The 13,668-nt window shown below is 39.3% G+C and overlaps 1 protein-coding gene across 1 annotated transcript in view; it reads left to right on the top strand.

Annotated features, from left to right (window-relative positions):
- The window catches only part of RPS6KC1 (ribosomal protein S6 kinase C1), an 85,012-nt gene that overhangs the window by 44,122 nt on the left and 27,222 nt on the right, over positions 1-13,668 (top strand). Inside the window, exons 9-11 of the mRNA XM_033054949.1 lie at positions 712-804; positions 11,400-11,447; positions 12,991-13,123. Of these exons, the coding sequence (XP_032910840.1) occupies positions 712-804; positions 11,400-11,447; positions 12,991-13,123 (274 nt within the window). The remainder of the gene's footprint in view (positions 1-711; positions 805-11,399; positions 11,448-12,990; positions 13,124-13,668) is intronic.

Genomic DNA, 13,668 nt, shown 5'->3' with positions numbered 1-13,668 from the left:
GTTGATCTTTGTCCTGAAAGACTTTCAGTTGAAACGTTGTTCCCCCTCTGACATGCAAGCTTTGAGTTTGCTCTGAGAAACTAAAAAACATAGAATGGACAAACATCTATCTATATTAGCATATTACCTACTTGGATAATTAGCACCTACCAATTTTCTTGCTGTGGTGTTAATTTCTAGATTAATGATACATAGCTAGCTACTTTTTCTAAGGCAGCTTTAGGAATCATTTCTGTTGTGCACCTTATTATTAAAAGGATTTCATAAAGCCCACCAGAGAGCAAGAGAGCCCTATTTATAATTCTGTATTTTATGTTCTTCAGACTTAAAAAGCCTCTAATTTGCTTTCTCCTCCTCAGTGATCTCTGAATTATTTTGTACCCAGAATACCTGTAAGGCTTTGATTGATTATTATTATGTGGTAAGAACTAAGTAATCAATTGCTGGGTTCCATTAAGCATAGAAAATATAAAAATTCATTGCTTTTTTCTTCTTTAAATTTTTGTTTTCACTGTTATCTTGACTTTTATTTACTTGCAAGTTGTTTTTTTTTTCCCCCCACTAAGGACAAACAGAAAACTTCTCCTTTCATCTTCAGTCTCTCTGATTTATGATAAATTTAGTTTCCTTCGGCCTGGCATTTGCTTCAGCAGGCAGTCTTCCTTCAAGTACCACCCTGATTGATGTATAATCTTTGATATCTTCCATTAGCCTCCAGGATCACTAAGTTCAAGGCCCTCTTGGAACCTAAGGAGCCCTGCCGAGGAACTGAAGACCTTCAGAGTCCTTGGGGTGATTGACAAGGTAATTCTTCAGTGTCTCTTCAAGAATTCAGTCATAAATCGACTGCATGCTGACATTTTGTCTTTGAAGCTGTGGATCTTAAGGATATGAAACAAAAGGGGAAAATGACTCAAATGCATCTGCACTTTAAAATAACAAAAGTAGAAGAAAAAAAGGCTTTTATCTAAGCAATTCATGTAAGGTCATGCAAAATGTATTTGAGCTAAAGGATAAGGTGCATGTTTGGTAGCGCTCAATAGGATGAGGCCTGTTTTTCAAAAATTAAATCATGGTTCTGGGGTAAGGACAAGTTGATGTGTTTTCGGCTGAACAATCTGGTGGATACTGGAAATATAGAAAGGAAGAAATTCTTAATTTTGAACTTTTACTTGAAATGGGAGCTGGGGACACACACGACTGTTCTCCTTCCCTGAGAATTCAGAATTGAAATCCCTTGCCAAGACAGAGATTCAGTGATGAAGCCAAGCTTATTTTTGAGTCACGCAAATAATGTCTTCCAAAATCCCAGGATAATACCCGTCTGTAAACAGTAAAGGACCATACGGATTTTTTTGCAAGCCTAATTAAGAGACCAGAAGAATTGCTGGGTTGTTTTGATAATGCTGATTAGTTACCACCTTACCAAATACTTTTAAGATGATGCATTATTCAGCAGTGTGACAGTGGCTAATGCAGACTGTAACGGCTCGTTTCCTTTTTGCTGTGCCAAATCCCTTGTGCCTTTTGATAGTTCCTTATGTAGTCCCTGGTTTGTGCATGAGCTACTGATGCATGGTCAATTTATGCATTTGTAACGTGCCTCAAAAACCTGTAGCTCATCCCTTGAGGTCTGTATTTCTTGGTTTCTTTTCCTTGTTGGACTGAACCTAGCTATTGAGACTGGCTTTTGTTTTTCTTTGCCTTTTTCATTGTAATTGTGTGCATAAGTTGATAACTTCTCCTTAGAGGGCTGTATACATTAGGTATTATGGTTGTTTTTATAGCACACAAGGTTTTCTAAGCTCTGACTTCATATTAATTGTATTTTCTTTCCTCAGTTGTAAGTACAAAATTTAGCCTGTATTCTACTCTGTGTACATACCAGAGAGATGTAGGAAAGACCACCTATCTGTAGCACCTGTTAGTCGGTGCTAACTGAACTATTTGCCACTAAATGGATGCAGTGTGCATGGATTTTGTGAATTATTCTGACAGAGTGAGCCTGCAGAAATGTTGGAAATGGATCAAGAAAGACTTTCTCAGTATCTCCATTCTTGTGTAACCCTAATGAACAGCTACTGGAAAAGATGCTTGATCAGAACGAAGCTTTTGCAGTCCTTGGTGGTACCAGATCTCCTTAGCTCTCTCTAAGCATCTTCAGTAAGCGTCCCAGGTGTGAGGTGAACACTCTTTGAAGTGAAGCTGGGGAGAATCAGGGTTCTAATGGTGACAAAAATGCAAGATTCTGAGAGCTGGGGGTACATGTAAGGGGCAGCAGGCCTGTGCATACAGCTGGAATGCTCCTGTGTGAACAGTATCATAGGGCTCAGAGTTCATGTTTAATTATTGTAGAATATGTGTAGAAAAGGGAGCTGGATTCTTTCAGATGTCTTTGTACTCTGCCTTCCTACTTTCAGGTTCTCTCGTCACAATCTTAGCCTTATTCTGAGTATGCTGCTTTGTAACATATATTTCTAGGTGTTGTAAAGTTGTGACGCAAATGAAAACCTGCTCTAAGCCCAGAGAATATTTCATTTGGTTTTATAATGCATACACAAAATGCATTTGAATATAAAACAAAGGTGTGCAGTTGTATCTGTGGGCTGGAGAAGATGCCCCTGCCTTTGGTTGAAAGCACCATCTCCCTTCCTTGCTCACCATCACTGTCATTTCCCTCCTTCTCTGCTTCCATATGCCCTAAAGCTCACATCATGGAGAAATCCAATCAATGTGTAAGTATCCTTGCTGCAGCCAAGTAGATGACATAGTGTGCATCCTGAAAATGGATTTTGATTTTCAGGGCCAGCATTGAAGATGCTATTGGGCACAAGGCTGTAACTGATTCGGCACCATGCAGAGTTTTGCCTGAAAATAATCTTCCATTCTAACCCTAAGGTTAGAATAACCCTTTGGTTTCAGCAGAAAATGGATGTGTGGGAAGTAATGAGCCACTGGCATTGTAGCTGTTGGCTTGACTAACCCTGTGCAAGACTGGCTTAAACACACTGACTAAAAAATGGTGTTGGTTGATTTGCAGACTTGTTCTCCCACTGCTGAAGCCCAGAGTGGTGTCTGCCTGCTACAGTGCTGCCTCGAGAAAACCAGCTGTTAACCTTCCCTCATTCAAATGCTGAAAGGTTCAGTGCTTTCCCTTAGAGTAATGTCACTCTTTGTTCTTCTTTTGAAGCCTCTTCAAGTGTTTTGAATTGGCTTCATTTTCACCGACAAAACGCTTGTTGCTACCTGAAACTCTGGGTTTTTCAAACTGTTTTAGACTAGGCAGAATGATTAGGTATTTAATTTTAGCCTAGTTTATTCCCAAGGTGCAAGCTTTGTTTCCCTGTTTGCCCTTTCACCTTCCTTGTCGCCTCAATAATTTTTGTTGCATTGACTCTTTTCTGCTAAATCTGAGACAGTTGGAGATCTTAGTGTTGCTAAACTTTTCTGTTTCGGGAAGAATGCCCATATCTGCCTTGCCTCCAATCCTTCTGCTTTTGCTCTCATGCAAAGACTCTAGTATAAATCTGACTATTTTAGCAGACCAAAGTGGACTTATGTTTTTCTTGGGGAAGCCATTCTTTTTTTTTTTTTTTAGTTCTTCTGCTGTGTTTGCTCACTTCATGGTGTCAAAAGTTAATGAGGTGGTGTTTGCAGGTATTTTATATGTTTAATATGTAAAGAGCCTGCCTGCGAGTAGGTTTTTGAGAGTAGAGGTTTAATCTAATTGTAAAGGTGGCTTTTGTCCTGCAAACCTTGTGGAATGTGAGGTGCAGCTGTTTGGGCAGCAAGGCTCTTAATGTTACCAGAGGTACAGCATCGAAAACAAATTCCTAAATATTGTAGCTGTTGTTATCACCAACTATGGATGATCAATTATTTTATCAGTGCATGTACCTTAAAGTGGAAAACTTCTTTTTTGGAACAGGAAGGAGTTTTGCTTTCAAAATTTGCCTAATTAAAAATCAAGGTTGCAGGTTCTGTGCTGAGTTTCTGCCCTAGGCAAATCTTTCCTTTGAAGCTACAACCGGCCCCTAAAGAAAGGACTTTGTTATGGTGCTGCTGGATACCTTCACAATGCTGTTTCAAACCCAATTTCTTATTCTTTAGAACCCTCTGTTATTTAGATTCATTCAATTTAAAGATTCATCTTGAAAGCAGAGTGCATTAAGTAGTAACTATGCCTCTGTAACCAATGGCTGTCTTTTATGTCTCTTCTGTCCCCTCCTCTGGTCCCCCATCAAGGCACACTGTCAGTACTGGCACTGGCTGTGTTCAGTTCTTCCACAGCTGTCCATGCATTTGAGCTTGTTGTTCAATACACTGTTGGTCAAGCTTTATTATGAAACCTAATAAAATCACATATTCTCCTCAGGACTTTGTGGTAAAATTATTTTTGGAGTTTCTGAGATAGATAATGTTTTTTAGAAAATGGAAGCAATTCTGTTAATTGTGAATACAGGCATTTTTTGTGTCTCCCGTGCTGTCCTGAGAAGTCCTAACTTTGGTGGTTGTATATTTTGGTGAAGCAACTTTAAAAATATGCAGGAGAACCAAATTAATATTATTCATTATTTATAAAGTGTGATTATTTCTTGTCTGCTTAATGAGTGAAAGTACCAAAAAGCAGAAATATGTGGAATATATGTCAACTTCACATGCATGATCTGCAGACCCAGAGTTGAATTCAAACCAGGTTATGGCTAGTTCTGATGAAATTTAATCAGAGGGGTGGGAGAAATAGCCCCTTCTTATGGCAGCATGTGTGTTGTTGTGCATGAATAGCAGACACAGATGACTATGTCCTGCTAGTGTTTGTCAGGAGCTTAAATATGCAGCCTTTTGTTGTGAGGTGAGATTAAAGACTGTTGCAGCTGTGAAATGAGTTGACTGTAGCAGATGTTTTCTCTCCCCTGGCTCTCAGGTGCACTCTGTCGAGCATCTTTAGACCATCTTAAGGATTGGAATGAGTGACTGTGTGTGCCTAAGAGTTGTGAGGGAAAGGGAGCTGGAATGTACATACAAAATACAAAATAGCAGTGGCAAAAATGTTGAAAAATCTGAAACTGAGTAATGATAATAACTATTCATACAAATAAACTTCTAAGAGCTGATTTTATGTTTTGATAACCTTTTAGTTTCTTAAGTGGCTTGCCAAGTCCTACAAAATCAAACCAACTGCAGAGTTATTGTCAAAACTGATTTCTTGGCTCACCACCTTCCTTTCCCTGCTGCTGTGGGATTATTCCTAAACTCCTGTCAGGTTTCAAGCCCCAAGTAACAAAGCTTGCTCAACTTTAAAATGTAGTCTCTCTGCCAGCTAGAAAGAGTCCTGTCCCTTCTTCCCTGTCCCCAAACACCTGCCGCTTGTTTTCCTGAAATATTTCCATTTACACAAATCTGAATATTTCTAAGTGTTTGTTGTTGTAACCCTTAGTTTTTCTCCACCTTCCTTCTTGCTTGTCTCACTAAAATTTCTTTTGACTTGAGTGAGATTTGGTAGAGTTATGCAAATTTTGTCCTTGCCTTTAGAAAAAAAGAAATCATGTTGTTGAATGTTTTTCTGCAGGCTGTAATATATGTCTTCTGGCCTTGGGAAAGAAATAAATTATTGCAATATTTTCTTTTAAGCCAAAATTATTTAACTTTGTCTTCCTAACTGTTACTAAGTTTCTTAGTAACACACATAATTTGTGCCAGGCAATTATTCTGGGATGCCAGTGGCATTTCATATTATAAAATGCTTTTGCTGGTAAAACCTGCCAGATATATTTTCTAGACTAATATTTCTAGACCATTTGTAATTTATTGGCCAGTTTTTAGTTTACTTTAAGAAAATAGACTTTCCTGTCTGTTACCAACCAACTCAAAGTATTAAAAAATCTAAATTTGAATATATGCTACTTTCTTAGAATTTTCATTATTTAAAGCTGCACCATTTGTCTTATAAGTACACTATTATTCCAAGACATAGAATATACAGGCTGTTCCTTAGAATAATGGTTTGAAAGGAGGAATAATTGCAAACTGAAGATAATTCTTATTGCACAGGTACAAGGATAAGGAATAATCACATTTTTCATACATATTAGCCAAATGTAATCTCTTTCTGTAACGACAGAGGGAGACGAGTGAGAGTCTGGGTGGTGTAATCTGAAAAGTGACAAGAATAAATCTGTGTTAAGTAGATCTTTTAATCCTGGTAGCCTTGTGACAGCCGGCACAGCTGAGGAGAGCAGGAGGAATTGCACCCCTGCTCCTGCCCATCAACACAGCTGTATCCTGAGTGCAGCACCCAGCTGAGCTCCAGCCCTGGCTGAGGTTTTCTTGCAGCCCCAAATACTAGTGCCAGGGATCAGGTGAACCACTTGTCTGGTTCCTTGTTGTCTGTCACTGCAGCATTTTCCAGCTGGTGGGGGTAAACACAAGGGAAAAAATCCTAGATGATCATCTGGTACTTATTCAAGTTTGTAGGACTTTAGCTAGAGTATCTATCCTATGATAAGTGTACGTTTGTTTAGCAGATAAGGACCAGAGTTAATAGGTGGCCCACTGGTGACAATATTTGCAAGATGTATTTTCAGTGTAAAGCAGCAATTTAAGAACAAAATGGAGCTGGTTTTAAAGTAATCCCTTAGCTGTGATTTGTCTTGGAAACCTTTTGCTTTCTGGTGCTACAGTAAGAGATCTTATTCCATTTTCTTTGATCAGGCACGAGCTATTTTTTCACTTGTGTTAGCGAACCTAAAGTCACATTTTGGTAAGCAAATGTGTTGGCATGTTTGTTTTGATTAGTGTTAAAAGCTGCTCCAGTAACTAAAAAGCACAGATATGTTCTGTGCTATGTCCTGAAAGAGCAGAAACTAGGAAAAAAATCAGTGTTGAGATGCTGGGCAGGGAGAAGGGAGGGGGGGAAAAAACCCCAGAAAAGGAGGGGGAACTGGGGAAGCAGATGTCTGTAGTGTGCCAGGATTTGTGTGTTGGTGTTAAAGCCACTGGCAGGAGAGCAGCATGGCTCAGAGCAGCCCTCACTTCTCCCAGAGCTGTCCCCCATGACCTTGGCTGGGTGCTCCACCACGTTCTTTTTTCCTGGTGACTTGCCTGTTGCCTGCCTCTGGGTCTGTGCTCCCCCTTATGCTGACTTCTGCAGTATTCCTTCAGTCTCTCATCTCAGGGCTTTGATGCATATGTTCTGAAGGTGGCCACCGTGACTTTGGGTGGCAGCAGATGGTAAACCTTCAGGCTGCCACCGGCTATACTGGTGTTAAGTTGGAAACTTAACGTTTGATGAAGAATCAGTAGTGCATATGAAAGAGCTTTTACTGCAGAAATGTCTTTTAATTAAAAAAAATTAGCATACCGAAACATTTGCTAATTTCTGTGCATTTAAAGGATCTTAAAATTAACTGTTTTCTTAAAGCTAGACTATAGTTATTTACCAAGCAGGTTTTCTTTTATTCTACTCCAATTAATTGTACCTACTATATTGAATTGAATTGAATTTATTTTCCTCTAAGCTGTTGGATACACTGTAAATCAAATCTAAGAAGCTAATTTTTTAAAGTAGCTGCTGTCAGCATCAGAATTAACTCTTGACTTAGGAAAGGAAAAAAAATTCACAAGTAAGAAATCCTGTTTGGCATCATGGAGGGGTATTTCTATCTGTACTTTACTGAGATGCTGTCATGTGGTGCTGCTGCATTCACTTGGTTTTTTGGGATATTCCTGAGAGCTCCTGTGCTTGTACAAAATCAGGATGTCCGTGCTGCTGAAGACACTTACTACTTGCATTAGATATTTATTTGTGGTAATTCCTATTTGTATGTCAGTGTTTTTGGCCATGTTGGGGTTGTCATCAGTGCCCAAAAATAGAGAAAGAATGAGTAAGCAACAGAGCCGTAAGAACCAGCATGATATGTGGACCATGACTCTGTTCATCCATTAGTACTACAAATAGGATTTTGCCTTGTCTCTTTTTGTGTCACAGTCTAGTTGTTCTGTGCCCAGGAGTGCCCTGCTGTGCCTTCTTCTCCCTCCTTTCTGAGACAGGATGCTGAACATTTCAACCAACAACTTGTTGTTAGGAGATGTTAAATATTACAACTTACGTGGGGAAAGAGGTCTGTCAGCTCATGTGTGCTAGAAGCAGTCTAGGCTAATGCCAGCATCTCTGTGTGATCTGCTCTGGACAGTAGCAGTTATGTCCTAGGGAATGCTCTGGGGAATCCTGTTTTGTCCCATTGTGCCTTTAGGACTAGGACTTGTCTCTCTGCATTTTAAAAAGGAATCTTAGAATTACAAAAACACTTTTGTTACAGAGATAGGTGTGAAGGAATGCAAGCAGGAGACTTGGTGCGCTGCTGTCTGTAAGTTGGCTGTAAAGCATGAGGTGAGGAGAGTAAGTTGGCATCTGGGTGAGTTGTGCCCTTCTGCAGCAGTGTTGTAATGCATCCAAGAGCTGCTGACCTTTCTCTGCTCTGGGTGAGTGATAAAAAGTCAAGCAAATATACTTGTGACCCTCTCTTTCCTGGACTTATCCCTTCTCAAAATAGTTTTCTGATAGTGACTTACCCATTCATGTCCTTTAATTATTTGGGAGAATCTGGTTAAACCACATCTTGGTAATAATGCATGCAGGCTGCTTTCCCTTGAAACAAGTTCTTGATTTGGTGAGCCCATGTAAAGTCTGCAGTCTGCCAGGGCTAAATGGACCATCACTACATGAATTTCTGAAGTTACTTCCAAGGCTCTTCCTGGGCGTCTTGGGGTCCCTTTTGAAGTAAACAGTCTTGCCAAAGGTTGGTACTGAATCAGCAAAGAAATAATTGTCTCTAAAATGAAGTGGAGCTGTAAATGAGGTGTAAGTCACTCAGGGAAGGTACGATGCTTGATGGGAGGCAGACAGAAAGGAGCTGGTTAGTTGGACTGGGTAGTCCATGTAGGTAGTTAACCTCAAAGGCACAGGGATATTAGCTGTTGTTATTGCAGGCATAAAGTGTAGCTGCTGCTTTCATGTTGATGCTGCAGTATAAGAGCAGATGAAGTTACTCTACAGGGACCTGCTGCCTGTGTTACTGGTGTTAGTGGTTGTGGTTCTGTACCTCAACTTAGGGACCAGGGCTCAGTAATCTCTTCTGTTGCACCATATGCTAATACAGTGCTGATAAGCAAGTGTGAAAAATGAAAGGGAGGAATACATTAATTGTATTTGTGCAATAAGGTATGCTATCAAAGGTAATTATTTCATGACAGTTTTAGTTATAGCAGTTGTTTTATCATGGAATAAAAGATGGCTTTAGGAGGCTTTTATTGGAAAGACAATTGTATCAAATTAGTACCAAATTAGATTTTTGTCTTTATAAAGGTGAGCAAACCCATGAGCAGTTTTTAAATTGGTGTCTTCTACTCTACAAATGAACAAATCCTGTTTGAGGGTTAAAGAAGCTATTATTCTGTCCTTTATGCTGACAGCTTCATTACTGATTGGCCTACTGTTGGTATTAAAAAAATGTTTGGCTCCTTATGATCTTTGTGCATGCAACTATAATATTAATACAGACCACGGAACTGTTCATTAAGAAATGACTTTAAATGACGTTGATGCTTGTAAATCTGGAGAGATACAGATGTTAAATGCTGGCATTCCTTTTCATATACAGCCGTATGGCTAATAATTTCCAAGTGGCTAAAGCTCTTGTTAGCAAGAGTGCTGGTGTGTTAAGAATGGCCCTATAAATAACTTTAAGAACTGAAGTTGAAGGTGCTTCTTTTAAAGACTATTGTTAACTAAACATTATTGCCAAACAGATGGAAAGCATTCACCAGCCTGATGTTTTTAGGTCTAATTATATTATCGCCAGTCCTGTACGGCTCAGTTGAAGAGGTGTATCCAGAGGCCAATTTATAATCATTTAGCCAACACCTGTTTGGGAGATATTGACAGTCAAAGGGCACATTTAAAAAAAAAAAATCACATATGTTCTCGTATTTGTTGCCTCAATGTGAACAGTGTCTAGTTGCAAACAAACTTGGGAGAAGAGGAAGGAGAGTGATAGTAAACACATAGATGTTTCCAAACCATTCTTATCTTCTTTTGGCACCTCTTGTAAAATGGCTTTTATTTTTCTCTCTTTTCTGTTGATTTTCTTTGGTTGGTTGATGTGGTTTTGGGTTTTCCTTTAATTTTAATTTTACGCCTTTTGGTTAAGCAAGGATAACAAAATCAGTTTTACAGTTCTTATTTATTGAGTTGGTTTCCACTGTTTCTGGAAGCCCTATGTAAGAGGCCAGAAAAGTTGTTTGGGACACTTGATAGTGTGGGAATATTTGCCTTCCCTTACCATGCCCTTGACATGGAAACCCTGTGTCATTCCTTTGTCAAAATCACTAGCACCAACTTCTGTTGATTTCCGTCCCCCATCCCTACCTCCCTCCAAAAAATACAGAAAAGCTTTTAAAATTGTCTGCAACCCTAGTAAAAGAGGAGGTCTTTGAAATGGGGAAGAGTCTGTGACTTCATTTATTTTGGTGAAATGTGTTGCTCCTGACATGTCATTCCTCTGCAAGAAGCAGTAATCTTTTTGGATGCAAGCTGACTTGATCTTCACTGCACCTTGTCTGTTCACTTGGAGTTGCTGCATCTTGCCTGTTAAACCCAGTATTAGGTAACCCCAGTGCTGGCATGGGAAAGAAGCCCTTTAAGAGTTTGATTTTGCAGCCTAAATATTTTGGTATAACTGTTTGTGAATATTTATACTGGAAGTTTACAACGTCTGCTGTAAATAAACAATGAGGGCACACTCTTGTTCCTAGAGGAGGGTTGAGCTTGTGCTGTTCCTGTGGCTGTCTTGCAGCTGGTGCTTTTCAAGAACATCTGTGTTCTTAGAGTTTGGAAACACTTAATTCCTGAGCAGGGTGACTTGAAGGCGGGGAGTTCCAGCTTTCTAAAGATGCAGTTTCCTAAATGTATATACACATGTATCTTTTTGTTTGTTTTGTTTTCTTTTCAACACATAAACAAATGGAGCTTTCTAAGAGTGTGGTTGCTATTTAGTGCTTTTCTCATTGCTGTGTTTAAAGTGCTTTCAAGTAGAGGTGATGCACTGCTAACAGAGATGCTCTTTGCAACTGTAGGTGTTGTTTTCTCTGCAGCAAACCCACCCACACTTTTCTCTCTAAATAAAAACTCTCTTTTTTGTTGTTATCCCAGTTTTAGAGTCTATATCCTCAGTCATTTCTTTGGTAAAAAAAAGACTGGTTGTCAAGTCTGTATGCTGCAGGGGTTTAATTTTAAAACTGATTATATTCCTTTTTTTGCAAGAGTAGTCAACATTAGATTTAAGAACTATGTTTCATTACTTGTGTGAATCCTAAATAAATTCTGGTTACTTTTTGCTTAGGTTTTGCTTGTGATGGACACTAGAACACAGCAGACTTTTATACTGAAGGTGAGTAAAATCTTGTATTTTTGTTGATGATCTTTTATTATATGGCCTCCTAAATTACACCACCACACAAAGATCGATCTGCATGTAATTTATAGACGTGTCCCTGCAATATATTGTTATTATGGTAATATATATTAAGTGCCCTGGAATTCTTTTTGTCAGTGTTTGGTTGTGTTCCTTTCTCAGTCACCTGATATGCCTCTGGTTGTTGAGGCCAACACCTGTGCAGGCTTTGGTAAAGAATCACACATTTAATTAAAACATCTATAAAGCCCTGGTGGCTCAGGACTTCTGCCAAAGGTGAAGATTGTCCTTTATCCAAGCACATCCACTGACTGCACTTTGTGTTTGATCTTCTTTAGCTGAGGAATATCCTGCTGGCCAGAGTGGGTTCTGGATGAAATGTACAGCTGACCTTCTTCAAATTTGTTTCCTTACGTTTTACATAAATAGTCTGAGATAACTGAGTTTAATGTTACTAACCCATTACATTTGTGAACAGATATTTGGTCAGAATAAAATTTTTTGCATTACTCTTTAATGTTTCAGAAAGTGTTTAGATCAAGACCCCAATATGCTTGGAACGTATGTGATGCTGAGAATTGGTTTAGTTATGAGTATTGTTTTTGTGGCCATTTACTTCAGGTTCTCCTTGACATGAATTCCACTGCTAATGGCAGTCAGGATGGAAAAAAAGCTGTGGCCCAAACGTGAAACTTTAATTACTTGTTAACGTTTTGTAACTTTGCTTCAGATCTGGTTTATGACCCACCTTAACTTTGTGCATCGGCCTTTGAAATTGTCTGTGCAGGGTACAGCAGGCCTGTTTGTTTGTTTCTCATAAAGGTTCATTTGTGAATATTGTATATTACAACCTCACATTATCTACTGGCAGATAGGGTAACATTGAATTTCCCATGTAACTGCCTATGTTTATCAATATTGTAATAGGTCACACTATTGACATAATTTTTTTTCTCTTTCTCTCTCCCCTCCCTTCCACCCTCCCACATCAATTTTTTCACTTCTGGCAACTTCATCCCTGCACTAACTCCCAAAAATCATTGCCTCTCAAGGAGACTAATCCTTTGCTTTTCTTTTTATTGAGGTGGTTGCTATCTTCAGTAAAGTAAAAAGGAAATGTGAGGATTACCTGTGAGGCTAAGGCATTCTTTTGTTTTTAAGACTTGAATCGAATTTTTAAAATAATGTCTTTTGGTCACACGCAAAAATAAAATTTTTAAAAAAGGTCACAGGGAAATAACGGAGTGTCATCCTGATGACTTAGTTTGAGAGAGATTCTAATAAAAACATTGACCCATGTAATTGATTTTAATGGCAGCTTTGTGCCATCTTCTGTTCTCTGGAAACGCGCCAGATGCCATCAGCACAGCCTCGGGGGACCGAGGGGCATAGAGCAGCAGATGAGTGGTTTCTCTGAAGCCCAGAGTAACTCGGATAGATTAGTTTGGTTGATAAACACAGAGCACAGCAGGCTCCAAAGGCAACTGAGGGTACAACTGACCTTTTTGTTCTCTGTCAGGGTCTAAGGAAAAGTAGTGAGTGCAGCAGGAGCAGAACGACCATCATCCCCCGCTGCGTGCCCAACATGGTGTGTCTGCACAAGTACATCATCTCCGAGGAGTCTGTCTTCCTCGTGCTGCAGCACGCAGAAGGTTTGTCTCTCCTTTAAGCATATTGTTGAAAAGAGTCAAAGGTTTTCAGTTTTAATCGATGGTGCACTTCATTGTCAAATTAATCTCTCGTACATCCAGTTAAAATATAATCTGTGTGCCAGAGAGATGTCATGTAAGGCACCCCACTCTGTTCCTCTGTCCCTCCCCCTTTTCCCCTCTCATTCTGCAGTGGATCTGATTCCTGCTTCAAATGGCCTCAAATCCTGATGGGTTGCTTGAATTGTAGCGGTATTGAAAGCTTCCAACTGTTTATTTTCTACAGGAGAGGGAGTGCTTTGACTGCAACAACTATCTGCATTATTTACAGTTATGTCTCAGAGATAATGTCTTTGGCTACTTTTGTAAACTTTGGCTAGTGAATCTTTTCAGCATCTTCTAGTTAAAATGACAAGTATTTGCACAAGAATTTAATAGCTCTGCTAAAAACCATGAACATTTTCCTGTTGGTTAATACTGCACTGATCTGGCTTTTTTAAGAAAATAGCTGGTGGCATCACACAGGAGTTCAAAGCAGAACCACAGAG

This window comes from Catharus ustulatus, chromosome 3 (genome assembly GCF_009819885.2).
Source record: "Catharus ustulatus isolate bCatUst1 chromosome 3, bCatUst1.pri.v2, whole genome shotgun sequence".
In the NCBI taxonomy this organism is placed as follows: Eukaryota; Metazoa; Chordata; class Aves; order Passeriformes; family Turdidae; genus Catharus; species Catharus ustulatus.
This window is presented reverse-complemented; position numbering and strand designations above follow the sequence as displayed.